The sequence below is a fragment of the Pempheris klunzingeri genome, chromosome 23, assembly GCF_042242105.1.
Source record: "Pempheris klunzingeri isolate RE-2024b chromosome 23, fPemKlu1.hap1, whole genome shotgun sequence".
Taxonomy (NCBI): Eukaryota; Metazoa; Chordata; class Actinopteri; order Acropomatiformes; family Pempheridae; genus Pempheris; species Pempheris klunzingeri.
In genome coordinates, this window is record NC_092034.1 from 5073047 (window position 1) to 5092760 (window position 19714).

At 42.4% G+C, this 19714-nt stretch overlaps 1 protein-coding gene across 1 annotated transcript in view; it reads right to left on the reverse strand.

The window, feature by feature from the left end:
- Positions 1 to 803: 803 nt before the first annotated feature.
- Positions 804 to 19714, reverse strand: part of ndrg2 (NDRG family member 2) — a 29883-nt gene continuing 10972 nt past the window's right edge. The window contains exons 2-16 of the mRNA XM_070854478.1: positions 11089 to 11171; positions 8715 to 8756; positions 7948 to 8053; positions 7709 to 7829; positions 6763 to 6825; positions 6340 to 6400; positions 5954 to 6040; positions 5647 to 5703; positions 5454 to 5557; positions 5322 to 5360; positions 5166 to 5217; positions 4791 to 4838; positions 4664 to 4699; positions 4188 to 4239; positions 804 to 3992 (exon numbers count right to left, since the gene is read on the reverse strand). Coding sequence (XP_070710579.1) covers positions 3829 to 3992; positions 4188 to 4239; positions 4664 to 4699; positions 4791 to 4838; positions 5166 to 5217; positions 5322 to 5360; positions 5454 to 5557; positions 5647 to 5703; positions 5954 to 6040; positions 6340 to 6400; positions 6763 to 6825; positions 7709 to 7829; positions 7948 to 8053; positions 8715 to 8756; positions 11089 to 11160 — 1104 coding nt within the window. The 5' untranslated portion in view covers positions 11161 to 11171 and the 3' untranslated portion in view covers positions 804 to 3828. The remainder of the gene's footprint in view (positions 3993 to 4187; positions 4240 to 4663; positions 4700 to 4790; positions 4839 to 5165; positions 5218 to 5321; positions 5361 to 5453; positions 5558 to 5646; positions 5704 to 5953; positions 6041 to 6339; positions 6401 to 6762; positions 6826 to 7708; positions 7830 to 7947; positions 8054 to 8714; positions 8757 to 11088; positions 11172 to 19714) is intronic.

The following is a 19714-nucleotide window of genomic DNA, read 5'->3' on the forward strand; positions in this document are numbered from 1 at the left end:
ACTACAGTATGTCATTATGCTACTTTTTGGCAAGTAAAAGGTTTAGGTAAACATAAACTGGGCAAAGACTTGGTTAAACAACAACTCTTGGACCTGTACTCCAAAACAGGTGGAATTAAAGGTAATCACAGTGATTGTGCATTTAGGATTTTAAATGTGAGCCTAAATGTAACTGATTCTATATATTTTTCAACCTGGCTCAAGAAGTTGATACATTTCCATCATGAGTTGTGGGCTAAAAAAAAGTTTGTTTTGCCAGTACTGTAGCCAACATCAAGATTAAGTACAACCTCGCCATATCTAGCCCTTATTTTGCTTACCACAGTGCGTCAAATAGTGCGTCCTCACAGTTTGGACAATTGACATATATAATACATATAATAATGTTGGGAAATAAACCCACAATCCTATCAGCAGTTTAGAAAATAAAGGAAAAACATACATCATACTTTTACCTCATGGGAGCACAGGTGCTCTCCACTTCCTGATTACCTGCCTCCCGGGATGACGCATCATTTCTTTCTCTCTCATCGATTGGAGTGCTGCTCAATATCACCGTGCTCAGTGCTGCCACCAGTGGCTGACAGCTATACTGCAACTGTCTGTGATCAGTACAAAAAAGGGCTTATTGTGTGGGAACGTGGATGCATTTATTGGCAACAAAGTGAGCAAATCAGCAAAAATACTGTGAAGGTACAAATGTACACAACATACACAGTTTTCTTTACATCAACCTTGAAAAATGCAACACAGGAGACAGAATATTTCTCTTAAGCTTTTATTAATATTTAAGTTTGCTTTTTTTTTTTAGGATGTCCATTGTTTTACACAGAGAAATTAGCCACACAAGTAAATTTGATTGTATTCTCTTTAGCTTTAATGTTTTTTTTTTTATTATTGTTAATTATATTATTCTCCCTTATCAGTGCTAATGCTAAAAAAGTTACACAAGAACTATCACACGGTTAACTAACTTGTGAGCACATCGGGACGGTAAACTAACACTTCACAGAGATAAAAACAAAAAGTAAAATAAAATTCCAAAATATTGAGGGGAAAGAAAAATGTGACGTAAAAATTAAGAGACAAATAAAAGACAAAATGGATAAGCACTTACAATCACACAGCCCTGCTCAACTCTCCACAAGTAAATACCACTCTTTTCCTTATTTGGCAATTTTATTATCCCTTTTTTGATAGACATTCCCATCCCTGGTTGTTTGAGTTTAACTTTCAGTCCGCGAGGAGCCAAACATTTACATTCTACACTTCAGCCCTCTGGACAACGACTCAAGTGCCTAAAACATGGCAGCATCCTGGTTCACGTTTTTGAATTTACACCCTCCAGCAAAAATCAAAGCTAAACATCAAGATTTTTATTTGTTAGTGGTTCAAAGGCTGCTTCTGAATTCCACTATGTGATGGACCAGAGGGGAAGTGACTTTGAACACATCATTGTCCTCAATATTCATATCTCCCAAGTACCACTCAATTCCAAGCTCACATCTGAGGCCCTCCATTGACTTTCATTGATTCATTCCAGCTGTACTTCATCGAAACAGACGTGGGAAAGGAGCACTAGACAGCATGTGGAAGAAACGGGCGACCTTCAGCTGACTCATAAAAGTGATACTGCTTATCAAAGAAAAAAGATGCATCATAACATCCGAACACAACGTGCACACAGGTGGCGCGCTTACAAATGTGAACGCACCCCGAGGATATCGGAGTGGGTCGAAATACGGATCCTTTAAAAGAAGTCCAATGGCTAAACATCACAGGGCAGTGACAAGCTTTGTGTTGATCTGCTGATGAAATATCTAATATTTAGAAGGAATTTAGCTTTAGTGAGAATATAAATGATGCTAAAAGACGCAGATTTAGCTCACAGCATTTCTGATGGCAGAATTTGGACAAAAAATACCCCATATTTTGTCGCTCTTAGTTTTGGCAGTGGGATTGCTTTTTAGCTGCAGTTCCAGATTGGTTGTTTCATGGTGCAGATATCGGCTGATCATTTTTCACTCGTAAGACTGAGGCTGTACTAAAAGGTGTAGCCCTAGTGGTAACATTTGTATACCTTTTTTATTTTTTTTTTCCCCGAGTGTGTTGGCAGTGTAGGGGCTGGTACATTGTCATCGATAAGTCACAGGGGGTTTTATTGGTCTCAGAACTGATTGCTAAACTTTTCCAAAGGACCCTCTCTGCTGCATTAATTGTGCTTACAGGATACAAGCGCTCCCATACGCATCACTCACATCAACTTCCTCTGACACACACATATCGCAACAATCTTGTGCCAACAGAATCCTCTTGACCATGTTGCTTCAATAAAGCCGCTTGTTGCTAGAGAGGATCGCGCGTTCAGTTGACCTCACATCGCACAGAAACTCAAGTATGCTAGCTGGGTTTGTTAGGAGGTATCCATGCGCGGGCAAGGCTAAGATCTTTACAACCCAGATGATAAACACAGTGACACCTTCTGGCCACGACTAACACTGAAGCGCAATGTCCATCCTGGCGTGCTACTAAGTGATGTGATGCTCCCAGTTAAGTAGAACACAAGCACAGATATTTGGACACGCAGTGTGAGACTGCCAGAAATATTGGAAGCACTATTTATTGTGCGACTAGCGTTGGCGATAGGGTGCTAGCTAGCTAAAGCGCACCCTCAGTCTCGCCTATGCTTTCCTTCAGACCGTCACGTTCGCTGAACAACTCCAAGCAAACAAAACAGCACACATCCACGCACCCAAATCCATACAACCTATTGGCAGAATATAAAAGAAAAAATATCATCCAGTCAGTATACACATGGGCTGATATCAGGCATGCAACTTCCAAACAGTCCAGAAGAAGAAAAGCAAACAAACAAACAAAAAAAAACAGAGCAAAGCTTCCCGCCCAACTCTTCAAATCCAATGGGAAAACAAAACAGTCACTTATAGACGGGGATAATGGAAGACATAAACAACCTGGTGACATCAAGCAGGAAGTAATCACTAAAATGGCTCTCATTGGCTGTTACCACGTGACGGGTCAACCAATCAGTAGTTTCAGCCTCTTTCTGAGGCCGGTTACAAATAAGAAAATAAAATCCGATTAAAGAAATAAAAATAACACAATAAAAACTAGCTTAAAAAGTAGTAGACACACATTGTTATAAGTATCTCTGCTATATTATGTTCTTTTTTTTTTTTTTAATCTATGTCACTTTTGCGTAATAAAGAGAAAAGTGTTACTTTTTTTCACCATCATTAGCTTCAATATCATCATCAACAACATAATCATCAGCATCAATAACAATACCGTTCTCAGAATTATTACTATTGGTTAACGCAAGGTGTGTGGTCTCTATGGGCCTCATTTTCTAAATTAAAGGGCTCTACTGGCTGACAGAGGGTCCAATAGAGGGAGGGAGAAAGGACAGGTTGCCATTCTTTCCCCACCTCCCCCCTTTTTTATTAATCTCTTCTAGCCTATATGTCTTATATTCATTGTGGCACAGCCCCATCCACTTTGTTTTCAGCTGGAAGGGGGGTGTAAGGAGAAGGACTGGGCGTTAATGTGGTGCAAAATTATGGAGGATAGTTTTTCATCTTCCTCTGAAATTACTCTCTCTTCCTCCCTCTCCCTGTCTCTATTCCTATTCTGCACTTGTGGGGAATGATGGGAGCTGTTTAGTGACAAGTAAGTGACCCATTCGTCTTGTTCCTGCATTATTGTCATGCTTCATCTTTCCCTTCCTCTCTCCTTCGCCCTCTTCTCTATCTCGCTCTCGCTCTCTCTCTCGCTCTCTTTTTCTCTCTAACATCCTTCATTTTTTCTTCAGCAAGACACCTCCATCGTTTGGGAGGGGCTGGGCGGCATCTGGCCCCCCTGCGAGCCCTGGGACAGGGTGCGGGAGCGAGAGCGGGACCCATCCATGGAGTAGGAGGAGGAGAGGGAGGTGGTGCGGGAGCGGGACAGGCGGGTCATGCAAGATGAAGCCACTGTGGAGAAGCAGACAGACAGAAATGAAACTTCTCAGAAATATCCTAATTAACAATTTTAGCAAATCCTATGAAAACTCCAAAAATACAGTAGCAGTGTGTTGGTCTGTTCCTTCCTTGTCTACGACACTTGACAATTATTCCCTTATGTATCACTATGTAAACTGTTAACTTTATCAGGTGAAGTGAACTTACTGTAGCCCATTCCTTGGATGAAATACTTGAAAGCCTCAGTCAGTTTAGCAGGCTGCAAACACAAAGAAAAGAAACTGTGATTTACGTTCTACCAGTGCAGCCAGTAATTAATACCTGATCTATGTAATAGTGCAATTTGATGAGTGCATGTGGCAGCCAAGAGAAGCAGCGCTAATTTAAAGGACTTCAACACTGGAAAATCTGGAAAATGTGCACTTTGCAGAGTGTTTTTGGAGATAGGACACTGAAAACAGCTCAAGATGTCATTCTTTGCGTGGTCGCTGCTCTTTCAGATCATATTTTGTATTTCTTTATGTTAAACGCATCAGTTCACTTGAACAAATAATTATTAATGCATTAAGGCGATAAGTTGTCACAAGTTAGAGTGATAGGATGTTTTTCTCTCCCGAAGGCCGACCTTGTGACGGCAGATTTAACGCGACAAACCTGCTTGTTCTCTGTAAATTTGTCGTTACCTGGGTCAGCTGAGGGAGTCCGCCTGCGTCGGCCATCTGCAGAGGAGGGAGGGAGGAAGTGTAGAGGCGTGAGTAAAGGGAGAGAATGACTGCAGACTCAACAAAAGAAGACATGTGGGTTAGCTACCTTAAGGAATGAGGTTGTTGTTGGGTCCATTTTGCTGTTGCACTCCACCTAGAGGTCATAGAAGGAAACAAGTAAACCTCTGCTATCTGCTATATAATTTATGGCCTCAGTCACTAGTTTCAAGTCTTCTTCAACACAGCATGATGTTCATTAAGCAAATTACGGTCCAACCACATAGAGACAGGCTGTCTTTATGGAATGAACGTCACTTCTGGCTCCAAAAACACCAAAATAGCAGCGAACATGAAACCGAGACAACGCCCGTGAAGCCAAACTCGTGGCTTCAAAACAGCAGTCCACAAACCAGTCGGTCACGGTCACACAATCACTCACTCAAGAGATATTTTAGAGGTGAAGAGAGAAGCTGGAACTTACAGCAGCGTCCTCATATGGAGCCTGATCTCCCACCACCAACATTACTGGACATCTGGGGTTGACAGAAGTAGATTAGGAGGGTGACGTTTAGAGATTTTAGTGGCGTGTATTTAAAACAAGAAATAAAGTATGCAGATGAACGTTTAGAGGATTTACTTGAAGGTGCTGTTGCGGTCAATGTTCAAGTCTCTGCGACTGGAGGGAAATGAAAAGAGAGGATTAACATTGGTCGCTGTTTGCTGTGGAGTACATTTGCGTTCGTGCGGCGACGTCTGTGGATGTGCTCACCTGTTGTAAGCCTTCCAGAAGAGCTCTATGTTCACCAGATTTGAAGCTTTGGAGATCCGGTCTCTGTGAGACTGCACTAGATCTGTGTTTGATGACAGCTCCTCCTACAAGAAAGTCTCATGTCAGACATTTTCTTCTCAACTGCAAACCAAAAACACAGAGTGACCAGGTAACCAAATGTGTTTTTTGCTACCTGACTGAAAAGGTGGGATAGGATCTGCTCCGTGAGGGAGGATGTCACTGAGCTGAGCTGGAGAGGGAGAAATCAATAGCACTGTTCATCATTTAGCAAGCTTAATATGATAAACAATGACATAATCAATAGTCCTCAGAAGCACAGGCCATGCGTACGGTCACATAATTTCATATCCACAGCTAAACCTAAATTGATAGAGCACCGACAGTAGGACTAACCACATTAAAATACCACATGTTTGTGCATACCAGACAGTGCAGACCTGACTCGGAAGGAAGAAAGGAATGAATAAAATAAAACGTACCTTCTGAGCAGCCCAGTCTATCCATCCTCGGGCGTTAGTGTCGATGTTGACCAGAACCAGACCTTCCACTGAATCTGGGTTTGCAAGCTGAAGAGAGAAGCAACAGAGAAGACAAAAAAAGAAGAGCATCACAGGAGGGAATGTTTTCACATCTGGATTATTTCTGTAGTCAGTTATGGACAGAAATCTGCATGAATAACACTGTGGAGGACGTTAGGATCAGCTAAGATCAGTACACAGCACTTAAAGGGAGCAGGAAGTCCCAAATATAAAGATTACCGCTCCTTTTACTACCAAGTTTTTCTGCTGATGGAACAACAAAAACAGCGTGTGGTGTTTTTAGCAGCTGTCAGATCACGAGAGCTTAAACTAAAGACGACACTCACTGAGAACTTGGAGAGGATGTACGCTCCCGCTCCGACACCCACTCCGATTACAGTACGGAAGCTGACAGGAGGAAGGAAGAAGTTAATAACACTTACAGAATGTACATATGCATTCAAACATACATACATTTAAATTAAGTGTATGTAGCTGCATGGAGAGGTATGCAGGGCTATATTTCTAAAAGTCAAGTTCATTTTCCCAAACATTACTGTAGATGTTACTGATAAATACCAGTGCACACACCAAACTCTTGGATTTGATGTGATTTGGCAAGAATGAAAGTTACCATTGACCCAACTGCATCATTAAATACTTCAGGGGTCTCGTGATTCTGAATAGATGTAGATACGATATCACCTTCTGTGTCAGCGCCAAATGAAGTTCTGCTTGTGTTTACACTGAAATAAACACTGTTAACTCACTTGAAAAACTGCAGGACGGCAGGAATCATCTCTGCTACGGTCTCCATGGAGGGATACTGGTAACTACAACAGGAAACACAAATGATCTCAGTATGACGGAGCGTCAAAACACAAACATACAATTTCTTGAGTGCAAAAACGTGACATACAGTGACTTTTTCTTGTGCTGCCATTATTCTTTTCTGTCCGATTCATAATTTACCTGAATAAACAGCATTACCCAGGGAGCACTACATGATGCTCACCTCTTCCTGTTCTAGTCAGACTACTTCTCTCTATCGGCCGCCAGTCGAGTAAATTTCTCCGTCATGGGACTAATAAAGGAATATCTTAACGAAAGGCTACATCTATCTATCTATCTACCTATCTATCTATCTATCTATCTATCTATCTATCTATCTATCTATCTATCTATCTAGGCATCTTACTCGTTTACACCATAAAATTTTGCCAAAATGTGAATAAGGGGAGCCCTCGTCTTAAGCACATCCAGTGGCTGGCACTTTTATCCACGGGGATTTAAAAGGAGATCAAAAGCAGAATAAGCTTCAATTTCTAGAATCACCAGCAGGAGTTAAGGGTCACAGCCGGGACGCCGTGACAATACATGCAACAAAATCCTCCTGAGCCCCTAAAATAATCACGCAAAGAGGAGAAGTGATAGAGAAGTGCAAGGGGAAGAAATAAGAAGCGCGTAAAGAGAGAGAGAAAAGGACGGATTTTCTTTAAACCTCTGACAAGAGCGTATTAGAGACCGGAGGGGAGGGAGATATGAGAGATGGGAATGTTAAGTATTTTTGGAAGAGATTAGGTTTAAGCCTACCACAGAGGATTGTTTCCATTTCTAAGAAGTTTACTTACAAAAAAAAAAGCAAGGTTACTGCAGGACGATGAAGGAATGCCAGCATGTCAGTACACATATGATTACACACAGTGACTGTCGTACCCTGTGGGGTAGGCAGCGGCCCCCTCCTCCTGGCCCGGAGCATCGACGTGAATCAGGGTGAAGTTCTTGACAATCTCCTGCATCTCCTCGAACTTGAACAGGTGGGAGAAGCAGCTCTTACCTGCCAGAGAGAGAGAGAGAGAGAGAGAGAGGAATCAGGTACGTGAGGTGAGAAAACTGTGCGACTGGAGGAACAAAAAGGCTGAGAGAGAGAGAGAGAGAGAGAGAGAGCTACTCACTGTCCAGACCCACATCATGGAAGGTGAGGATAGCAGGCCTGCGGGTGGTCCGCGTGCCGTGGAGGGTCACGTGCAGAACACCGTGTGGGGTCTCAATACTGTGCTCCTGAAGAGAACCAGAGAACAAAAGTTTGGCCGAGAAATTCAAAAGGAGGGTGACACTGATATCTCTGGATTAAGGTTGCAGATATTTTAGGAAAAATCCCCCCAGAACAGCATTCACACTGCTGCAACCAGAGCCAGACCTTTCCAACAAGCACCAGCAAGATAAAAATGATACTCCACCTAAAATCCATCACATCTTTGAGTTACAAACACTTATTTCGCCACAGGCTTCAAACGTGGCTGTAAAATGTTTGTAGGATTAAAAAAATCCATAGAAACTTCTCCTCCAACTTCTCCTCTGTCCGAGGCCATAGTTTCACCTAAATATGGTTAAATTCACTGCTACCATCACAAACCTATTTAAGTTCACTATCAAATAATCCTCAATACAATGCCAGCAAATAAAACTCTGTCCCAGAGATGTGTGTTCCTTTAAAATAAAAGCTCACGGTACTGCAGACCATGAAGTCACTGTCCAAAATGGAAAGTAAACAATTCATCTAAAGTTTAAGATGACATGTATGGAGTAGATTTAGGACACTGGATGATATATAAAGGCTTGGATAGGAACCAGAGGTTCTGCAGTCCTTGGAATGACAACCATCCCGTCCCATTGGTCTGTTATGAGTGTATGGTCGGAGTCTGAGAGGAAGCGGTCTCACCTGTCCTTGGTCCAGGAGTATCCTGGCAGCCAGTTCAGCATCCTGTGGGAAACGAAGGAGTGAAGTCTTATTAGGACAAGGTGTGCTTTTAATGTCACTTCACTTTTAGTTTGGAAAAAGTGAGAGTTGACAATTAGTGCTGCAACTAAAGACTATTTTCATTACTGATTAATCTGTTGGTTATTTTCTCTAATTGTTTGGTGTATAAAACATCCAGAGTCCAAAATAATAACTTCAGATTTCATGTTCTGTCAGACTGACAGTCCAAAGCCCAAATATAATCAGTTTATTATGATGTAAAACAAGGACCAGCAGCGACTTGTCACATTTGTGAGCCTGAAAACATCCCATTCAACCGTCGCCACTTTTCAGAAATTCCATCAATTGATTAAACAATTAAGTTGAAATGACAGCAGATGACAACTTCAATGTAGGACTCCAATTAACAACCATTATTTGTAACCCGTGAAAATCTTCACAAATTGTTCTAATTTTGTAATCTGAGTCACTTTCATGTCAAGTATCTGAAAAGGGAAATGATTAAATAATGATTTTTATCTTCTCCTCTTTTTGTCTTGTTATTGTGTATAAATAAAAGCAAAAAGCACATATGAGAGGACATTCTCAGCTTTTTGTTCTCTATGGTCCGTTCATGTTAAAGCAGAATTAGAAGTAAATAATAACCTATAGCTAAATGCTACTACTACACATAAACAGGGTCTTTGTAGGCGTAGCTCAAAAATACTCAGTTTGAGATCGAACACAGAAACAAAACCAAGTGATGCTTCTTGCAACTGAAACATAATCTTAGTGAAGCTCCAGAACACCAGAGTTCCTCCATAATCCAGCTGGCGTGCTGCATTCAGGTCCCAGGGATGGACGGCCTGGCAGCCGGGCAGTTTGCTGCTGGCTTTATGGAGCGGTGGACAAAGCTGTTGGAGGGTGAAACTACAAATGACAGACTTTTTGGCTCGTTGTCAGGGGTTGGCAAACTAACAGCTACGACTCTTAGGACGCACTGTGCCTCTAACACCTACACAGGCAACATGGGCGGCATTACACTCCCATTCAGGAGCAGGTGTTAAGGTGGCTGAGGATCATATGGAGGTTTTTAATGGGATGCTCATTTGCAACCTTAGATCCATTTACCCCACTAATGAATTACTAGCATCACAAGCTCTTAGGAGATTAGCAGTCTGGGAGGCTGAAGTGGAGGTGGGCGTGTGCAGACGGGCATCCTCACTGAGGAGGAAATGGAGAGTCCTGGAGGTTTGCTGACTGGAAAGACGGCTGGATTATCAAGACATCGCCAGTTTAGTCCAGAGCACCAGAGGATGGAGGGTCAATGTGTGTGCACATACATAGACTGCTGTCTGTGTGGCTGATATATCTCATTCCTCCGTTTTTTCCCAGAAGCTCTTATAAACACATCAGTTTCTTCTCTGCACTGTAGTTCATTTGGAGTCTGTCGCTTATACTATATAAATACGTACTAATCTACAGCTAAAAATAATTCCCAACAAATGCACATTTTACTCCGGTTCAAATAATGTTATAATGATACAGGAGCTTATCCGTATCCCCCTCCCACCACAGGAAATCACTGGACTGTTGGGAATCTTTCAGGAAATCCTAAACCCTAATCAATGGATAAGATTAAAAACAAAAGGTTATCACTAAGAACGTAATACTGTTTTTGAGTCCTGTGCTTTTGTCTCTTTGTAAATCTGTAGCTGGGTTGTTTTTGTCTCAGTGCTGTACTTCCTCGTGTGCCCAGCAGGTGTCAGCAGTGAGAAACAAACAGCTCCTCTGCTCTGCAGCGCTGCAGCTGCACCACAACACCAGAGCAGCAGAGCAGAGGAGCTGCTCCCTCAGGCCTTTGACGTCAGCCGCCAGATCCGAGCCAGCACTGCAGCTGCACACACACACACAGACACACACACACTACACACACACACACGTAAGATCATGCACACATGTGTTCAAACACATTTTGTCACATGTAAGCTTTGTTCAGACTCAGAAACGCACACTCGCATTCACGCGCACACGCACAGCAAGGACACACACAAACCAGCCCTTGTTTTTCTGTCTCCTGGGACACACACATGTGGCTACACACATACTCACACACTCTGCGCACACACATTTATCTGTGGTTTCAGATTATGTATGTTACACACAGACTATCATGCGACTAATGTACTTATGTGTGTCCGTTTCTCCATGCTTAGATAACATTAAGGTCAGCATCTATGTGTGTATTTGCATGCAGCCTGCGTGGAAACTTGTGTGTGTACATAAAGTATTTATACACGTGTGTGTGTGTGTGTGTGTGTGTGTGTGTGTGTGTGTGTGTGGCATCATCTCTGACCTTGGCATCAGCCTGACCCGTGAGTAAAGGCTTGTCCTCTGTAATGGCGATCTCCTGCATTTCTGTTGTCATGGTGTCACTTCCTGTACAGGTAGAACAGACCAGAGCGTGAAAATCTGTTGACTGAATACATCTTATTTTTACAGCCATCTTTGCTCAAACAACTGACACTGAGACGTGCCCCACACACACACACACACACACACACTGACACCCACAGGCGGACACCCCTGGATGTATGCATGCACACACCAAGTGATTAAATACTGTAAGGAGCAGTTTTCCTTTGGGACTTGTTTGGGCTGAGGGACCTTATGAAAGTTAATTAGTAATTAGTGCCAGCAGAGAGGAGCAGAAAAGGATTGTGGGACAGAAAAAGACAGAGCCAGAAGAGAAGATCAGCAGACGGACACATTTTGTTTAAAACACACATCAGACGTATAAAAAAATACAGACAGAGCTTTCAGAATATGTTACAAATTATAAAGTCAAATATTACACTTAAGAGTGAGAGATGAAGAGGCTCGGTGATGAAGGTGGGTGATGAAGGTGAGAGGCATTATTGTGAAAAATGAAGGGAAGACCGACTGTGACAATTAAGTGGCTGATAAGGACGAAGCAAAGGGAAAAAACATCTTTGTATTGCATGTCTTTTATCTGAGGAAGGTTAGTCTGGTGTGCCGGCCTTCACAGCCACAGTGTTTGTTACCGTGTGACACCGCGAGCAGCTGGGAGTCAAATGCTGCACCCGAGGGCGTCACAAAGGTGGTCGTTCAGAGAAGCAGAGGGGAGTTCATTTCATTGACGTTGCCACATTGATCTCTGGGAATGAAAACCTTTAAACAGCTTTGACTGCAGAGGTGCCACAAGTGCTGCTCCACCTCTGCCCTGAACCTCTCCTGCACATTTAGTGATTATTACGGACGAAGAACTGGTGCAGCTTCACACCAACTGTAGTGTTTGCTTTTGCGCAGCGCGTCTCTCAAAGCTGAATATGGAATCAGACATTTATTACTTTGCAGATCCTCCATCTGAAATTATTCATCAAAACAGTAGCCTAAAGCAGAGATAAGGAGCATCTACAGAGGTCTGGTAAGCTTTAACCCCACACCCTCAGATTTTTTTTTTCATTTTGAACATTTTCTATTAGATTTTTGCTCCCGCTGAAGGCTTTAGATGATTATTTTCACATTAGTGCTCCCCAGGACCTGTAAATAGACTTTGCTATGCAAAATTGTTGAAGTTCCCCTTTACCTTCAAGGTAGCAATGTCATTCAAATAGGAAATCCTGAGCCAGATGCTGTAGCTCTAAGAAGCTCAGGCACTTTGAGTTACGGCTTGCAGGAAAGATGAAACCACGTCCTAATTTATTTCCTCATAATATGACATAATATGACTGCAAAATCAAATTAAAACAGAAAACCAATGGAGGCTAGACGACATAGTCATCCTTAATGCCTGCAGTATCAGCTGGATAGATAAACTGTTCCTTAGAAACCAAGTCAAAACTATTAATACTGTATCATCTGAAACACCTACATGACTTACGGAGCCATTTTTTTATTTTTTATGCCTGATTCACTGCTGCATTGACTTGTGAATTACTAAAGTCTGCTCATATCTGTTGACGGTAAAAACAACATTACATGAAAAAATCATTGTCATTCATCCTATATTCTCCACTGCTACTTCATGTTGCCACATTGTCCTATTTTCTAAATACTGCGTGTCTTTTACGGTGCGATTATTCTTGTATTTATGTCGTGGTTTCATTGCCCAAGAAAGAAGCACGACATCTGCATCCATGTGTTATTTATGTAAAATCTCCAGCGCTGACATGTGACAACAAGTTTTGTTTTCTGATATTCTTAAAGCCAAAAAGGGGGAATATTAAAAGTAAGCAAACAAGCACAGGTTGTCGTTGCGTCCGGTTGACAGCATTATGCCCGATGTGACATTTAGAGCTGCATGGGGGGACGTTTGGACATCACTTGTTGTGTGTGTGTGTGTGTGTGAGCCCGTGCACAATTCATGCCCTCGTAAACAGATGACTGTCTTCTCAGACATCGCCTTTATATCAAGGCGAGTCAGTGTGTATGTGTGTGTGTGTGTGTGTGTGTGTGTGTGTGTGTGTGTGTGTGTGTGTGTGTGTGTGTGCTCGTCAGAAAATGAACTGCTGCCCGAGGGGGCTCGTGTCTCTCTGGGTCTACAACGGAAATGATTAGTCACACAAGCAACCCCCATTCCCACTGACACACACACACACACACACACACACACACACACACATATAGACACACTGCTTCCATTGTTGGCCATCTAAATCTCTTTCCATCCGTCTACATTGCATGTGTCTCTTTCAGTCATTTGACTCCATCATCTTATCCATCTTATTTTATTTCTTTAGCTTTGCCGCCGTCTCTCTCTACCTTTATCTCACTCAATGACAAAGTGACACTCGCAGAAGGGAGTTCAGTTTTATTGTTCAGTGTTGGACCTTCCCACTAGCGGAGAGCACTGTAATAGTTTGGGCGAAAAAACAAAATTAATCGTCTAATGGCGGAAATCCTGCAGCCAGATTACACCCAAAATTTAATCAACTGATGTTTGGTCCAACAGATATCTGGCCAAATCCATTCTAGAGCTGCAACTAACTATTATTTTCATTATCAATTAATCCACTGAATGGAGCCTGGCTGTAGCTCAGGCAGGAAGCGGCCTTGGTCACATATTCTGTTTATTGTCCAGTCATATATTCGTGTTTATAAAATGTTGTGTCAAGCTTGTTTCAAAGAAGCATATAATTATAATTATAATTATAATTATAATATAATAATTAATTAATTCTGAAAATAATGATTGGTTGCAGCCCCAGTGATTATATAAACCCCTGAAACACTTCAGGATCTTTGACAAATCTAACACTGATAATCCACACCACAATCGACAACGAAAATGAGACGAAAACTACATCTTTTGATGTTGTCTTTGCCTCCCCTCCCCTCCTCCCACCTCCTCTGTGACCAGCGGGCTTATCGAGCCCGTTTCTGGACAGTGGCTTTGCCAGGGACTTTGGCGGCTCCAGTGCAGTTAATATGCTTTCAGCACATTCACACATGCACCACGTGCAAACACGCATGCAAGCACTTGCACCGGATCAGACACATGGACACACAACTGTGTATCGACTGACACCTTTTCACTTGGCATTATTAACATATACACACAACGCCTGAAACCTGCTCTGGTACTGTAGCTTCGTGTGCCACATCGGAAGCCTTGTTTTGCCCAAAACACAGGGATGTTCAATTTATTCTAATGATAAAAAGCAGAGAAAACAACAGATCCTCACATTTGAGTTGCAGCTACTGGTGGATATTCAGCATTTGTGCAGAAGAAATGACGCCAATCTGTTAGCATTAGTTTGCCGTCTTGTTTTCAAAAAACTACTAATTAGAGCCACTTTAAATAATCAATTACTTATCAAAATCACTGCCAACAAATGATCTATTCAATCAATTGACTATTTGGTTTAGCACTAGTATAGACTAGGTTTAGGACATTATCACGTGATCGAACGTGCGTGATGACAACTTGGCCGTCTCCATGACAACAGAGCAAACTCCATCCACAGATGACCAGATGACCGTGAGATGGTTTGAAGTGGAAAAAGTCAGAAAGAGAAACTTCAGTTTGAAAATGTTTCAGACACTTAAAAAAGCATTATTATGGACTTGGGAAATTCTATAATTTACCAGAGCTCAGTAATTAAATCAGTCTATACATTAAAGAGCGCTGTGGGGGCACTTGACGATCATTTATTCAGTATTATAGACATGAACGCCACTTAGACTGAATAATGATGAAAACATCAGAGCAGTCAATGATACGAGCAGCTTTATTATCTGCAGACTGACAATGTGGTAGAAAAAGGCAGTCACATGACCAAGATCTGCATTCAAACAGATCCCACGTAACTTACCCATAATACTTAATCTCATCTCCCCCTCATATATATATATATATATATATACACACACTTTAATCGGCCTAACTCCCTCCATCATCCATCTTTCTTTCTCTCTGCCTTGGCCGCCTTCTGAGTCCGTGTGTTTTAGAGCATGTAATAACAGTTTACTGCACAGGAGGCACCGTCTGTCACCATTGAACAGAGGAACATAGAGATGGAGAGAAGAGGACAGATTTGCATGGAGAGTAAGAAGGGAGGGGGGCTGAAAACCGGGGAGGGGAAGCGGTGGCTAGCTGAGAAAAGGAGGAAAAAAAATGTGCTTCCACATTTCAGCTGTCAGACAACAGTTGTTCGGTTCATCTGTTGCACCGAACAGGTTCCCAGTCTCGGATCTCAGGCTGCGTCGGATAATTGCTCCAGCTGAATTAATCCAAGCTTGTTTCATGCACATTCATATCGATGCAGAGCGATGGCATTTCAGCCGTCCACTGTTAGCAGGGCGTCTCATTCCAACATGTCACAATCTGTTTTCGTCAATCCTTCCTGTCATTCTTCCTCCTCCCCTCCCTCTTCTTCCTCCTCCTCCTCCTCCTCCTCCGTCACGCTGACTCCATCTCTACATCCCTTGATGCAACGCAATGTCACCACACAGCGACTCTGCCAACAGCCGCTCTGAACTCTCCAGAAGCTGTGAGCGGCAGGTCTGGTGATGTTTCACTGAAAAGCCAGAGCAGGAATGGCTGCTGCTGGATGTTGATGCTCAAATGTTTGACTCAAGCTGATGTTCGCAGTGATGAACAATAAAAGTTATAAGTGAGAGTCTTGGTTCTTTACTGAGCCAGACTTGATCAATCAACGAATGGCACCACTTTTCTAATAATTAGAATTAGATTGTAGGTCAGCCATCTCTTAGAAATTGAGCCTTATTGCTTTTTATGCAAAAAAAAAACACATCATATGTAAAAAAAAAAAAGAGCCCTGGACGGATGATTCCTTGTTTTCTCCAATGAATGAAGGTTGTTTTAAACACTGCTCTCACAGCTGATGGGTACGTCCCAAAGCTTATTATAACCGTGTTCTGCTGCTGAGATCATTCTGCAAACTCTGACAATACCAGCTGCAGTCTGCACTGCCTGCACATGCCAAGCTGCCACCTGTATGCCAAGAATACCGAAGATACCGTTTGGAGCACAGTGCTAACTTAACAGAATACATATTATCAGAAGGTCTGCGGGGAATGAATGCATGGCTGCGATAACTGCAGCTGGAGTTTGTTGCAAATAGTCAAATTAGGCCTGCAGCTTTTCTGCTGTACGCTTCGATCGCGTTGACCCTCCTGCAGAAAGATATGAGCAAACAAAAATAGGTGCTCAGTGTGTTGCTAAAAGAAGCTTCAGCAGGATCAGACTGCTCAGAGCTGAAAAGGCTGTTATGGGGATATGTCAGGCAACGGCGAGGCATTTCTATACAGTACTATCTGAGATGCTCCAGCACTGCCAGAGGAAACTAGCATCTTCAACCTGTGCCAGTAAAGTTGTTTTCCTGCCATCAGAAAGAGCCATTTGTTGCAATGCTTTCTTGTACAGTAAAAAGAAAGAAATCTCACAGGGTGGAAAATTACAAGAAAAAGAGGGTTTCAACTTCAAAATCACACCTGTATTTTTCTTTAATCCACCACTAGATTGTTGTTCACAGAGCTGATACAACAAACTGGTGTGAAAGGAAAACTTTCTCCCTCTCCGTCTCCGTCTGCCCTCTTCCTCTTTATTTTAATCTCTTTCTCACAGCTCTGCGCTGTCCCCATCCATCCATCCATCTTTTGTCACGCTGCTGACTTTTCATTCGCGTCTTTCTCCATTTCTGCCAGTCATCGCTCCTCATTTTCTTTCTCACTAGGAGTCTTTGTCTCGTTTCTACCACCCTCTTTCTGTCTCTCCCTCTTCCCTCTTTCTCCACTCAAAAAAATGGGCAAACAGTTTTGCTGGCAGACTCCGTTCTTTCATTTGCTCTCTCTCTCTCTCTCTCTCTCTCTCTCTCTCTCTGCTGCCACCAGCATTTGCAGCTCTGAACAAAGAGGCGCGCCCAGACACTCAGATACACACATCCAGACACATAAACAGTGTGCTAAAGTAGGGCACTGAGCATTAAGGTCACCAATATCGAGAATGTAGGCAGAAGGCTGAAATGCTGAAAGGTTAAACCTGTGGCATTCGGAGGAGAATGCGCGGCTTCATCAACATGTGAAGGCGTTGCAGTCGAGGAGCTCAAGGCTGCATAACATCAGGCGTAATTTCATCCCTTCTTGGTTGTTTAATCCTCTTCAAAGTCCATGACATCAGTGCAAAAAGACAGTTGTTTGGGGCACAGCGGGCCACAGTGTGTGTCACGCAGATGTCATGTCCCGGGTTACAACCTGACCCAGAGTCCTGCCAGCACAACTAATTCCAAGCAAATTGAAAAAAACAAAGGATTCTGTTTGACATTTCTGACTGTATTACTGCTCTCAACAAATCTGGTGTTACTTGAAATGTTCCAATATGATACTTTAGTTTCAAAACCCTCTTTTTTCATGTAAAACTACAATAATTAAGATTTTAGCCGTGTGGATTAATACAGCATTGACATATCATCACCTTATAAAACTGACAGCGACACCAATAAATCAACCAGGCTGATATATTGGCTATTATTAGCCCAGTGCAGATACACTAGCATATATAAGTAATAAGAAACTGCAGCACAGAAATGTCAAACTAGGTTTGAGCTATTTGAGCTAAATAGTGTCACCATTACATAGTTTGTTCAGCTGACAAGTCAAATTTTCAAATAAATATATAATTGATCCACATGGAGATTGGTAGTAGCAGAGGTGCTGAAGTGTACAGATGCTTTTCAGCTTAAAAAGCAATGGGTCTGAACCGAAAATCTGAACAAGCATTTAATGCTGAGTGTTCGATGCTTGGTGGACTGGATACATTTCGTGTCAAAGGGTAATGAGGTTCGACACCCAGGCCTGATCAGCCGACTCTCTCTCGCTCTGAAATGCTTGAAAAGAAGTCACAGGAGATTCATGGTTTTCATTTGACAATGGTGAAATGTGCAAACACCTCTGTCACACACATTTATCACCCCGCTGACTGACACACACTCACACACATACATATATAGACACAGTAGAGACCAGGTGTTGACGACATAAACACTCTCAGGGCCTAATCTGTTCTCTGTCCTGAAGCAAATCACGTTCAGTCTGCGGTACTTCACCGCTGTCACACCTGGGTACCGCTGTGTCAGTTTTATATGCACAGCACAGTGAGCTCAGCCCAAGGTCTGTATTCAGACTGCTGAAGCAGAATTTTCTTTTTACAACTCAGCAGTGTGGCTGAATGGATGCTGTAGACAAGGCAATAAACAGGTGTCACAGGAAGTCTGGCTTTTCATTGCACACAGATCTTGAGATAAAGCACTACGGCACCTGTGCTCGTCACAAATGATAATTGGGGAGTCGCGTTCTCTCGTAAGTCGCTAGAAGTTAGGAGGAACGCGCTGTGACAGATTGAGATTTATGTGCCTTCGACATCGATGCAATACAATTTAATTTGCAGCAGCGTTTGCTTTTGATGGCTGTCGTCATCGTGCGGCAAATGACAAATCACACTGTGGTAACTCCATATTGTGGTCTTCCCCCGGGGGCAAAAATGAACGTGAAACAAGCTTCTTATTCAGTCGTATTATTCTTTCAAGATTTTTGAGGTGTGGCGGAAATGCAAACATGTTCCCACACTGTAAAAAAAAGCAGCTTTAGTTCAAGATTGGATAGTTAAACTATGAGTTCTACATTTTTTTTTTTTTAAATATGCTGACTTGCTTAAGACAAGAAGACAAGAAGATCAACACCACTGTCATATCTGTGTCCACTGAATATAAAACTACAGCCAGAAGGTGTTTAGCTTTGTTAAGCACAAAGACTGGAAACAGGAGGAAACGGCTGACTGCCCGTCTAAAGCAAACTGTTATATCTTGTTTCATACAAAAAGTGTACAAACTACAAGTTGAAATAGTTGAACTATTTCTTGGCGGTGACTCTCTGGAGTCTTGCTGTCGCTGTGAAGTTTTAAGCTGAAATTTCTTCACTTAACGAAAGAGTTAAGTGAAAGTGATGCCCCCTACGCCCCATTTAATGGCTCTCCAAAGAGCTCATTATTCAGATATGTTACCCAAGACGGCCTGGCATAATGTGATAATGAGGAAGCATGAAGATGATGCTGCTCTGTCAGTTTGGTTAACAGGTTTTAATAGAGATTCATCTCATGTTATAAGACATAGTACAACTGATCGATGTTTTAAAGGGATTCTGTATGTGACTGCCAGCGGCTTTACAGGAGGTGGTAAAAGGTTTTATGAGTGTTAAGTGTTAAGTGAGGCAAATTAAATTTGTGGTTTATTTGTGGTTTAACAAGAAACAAACCTCACTCATAAACCAAACCGCAGCTCCCATCAACAACTGCTACCGACCTGCCGTCAGTTTGAACACTGAGGGATTTTTGGGCTGGCTGTTGCTGGGTCCACTGGACAAAACACAGTCCAAGAGCAGGAAAAGAGGGAGAAAAATTAGCCGCAAACGTCTGGGGAGAAAGGAGGCACAACAGCAGCCTC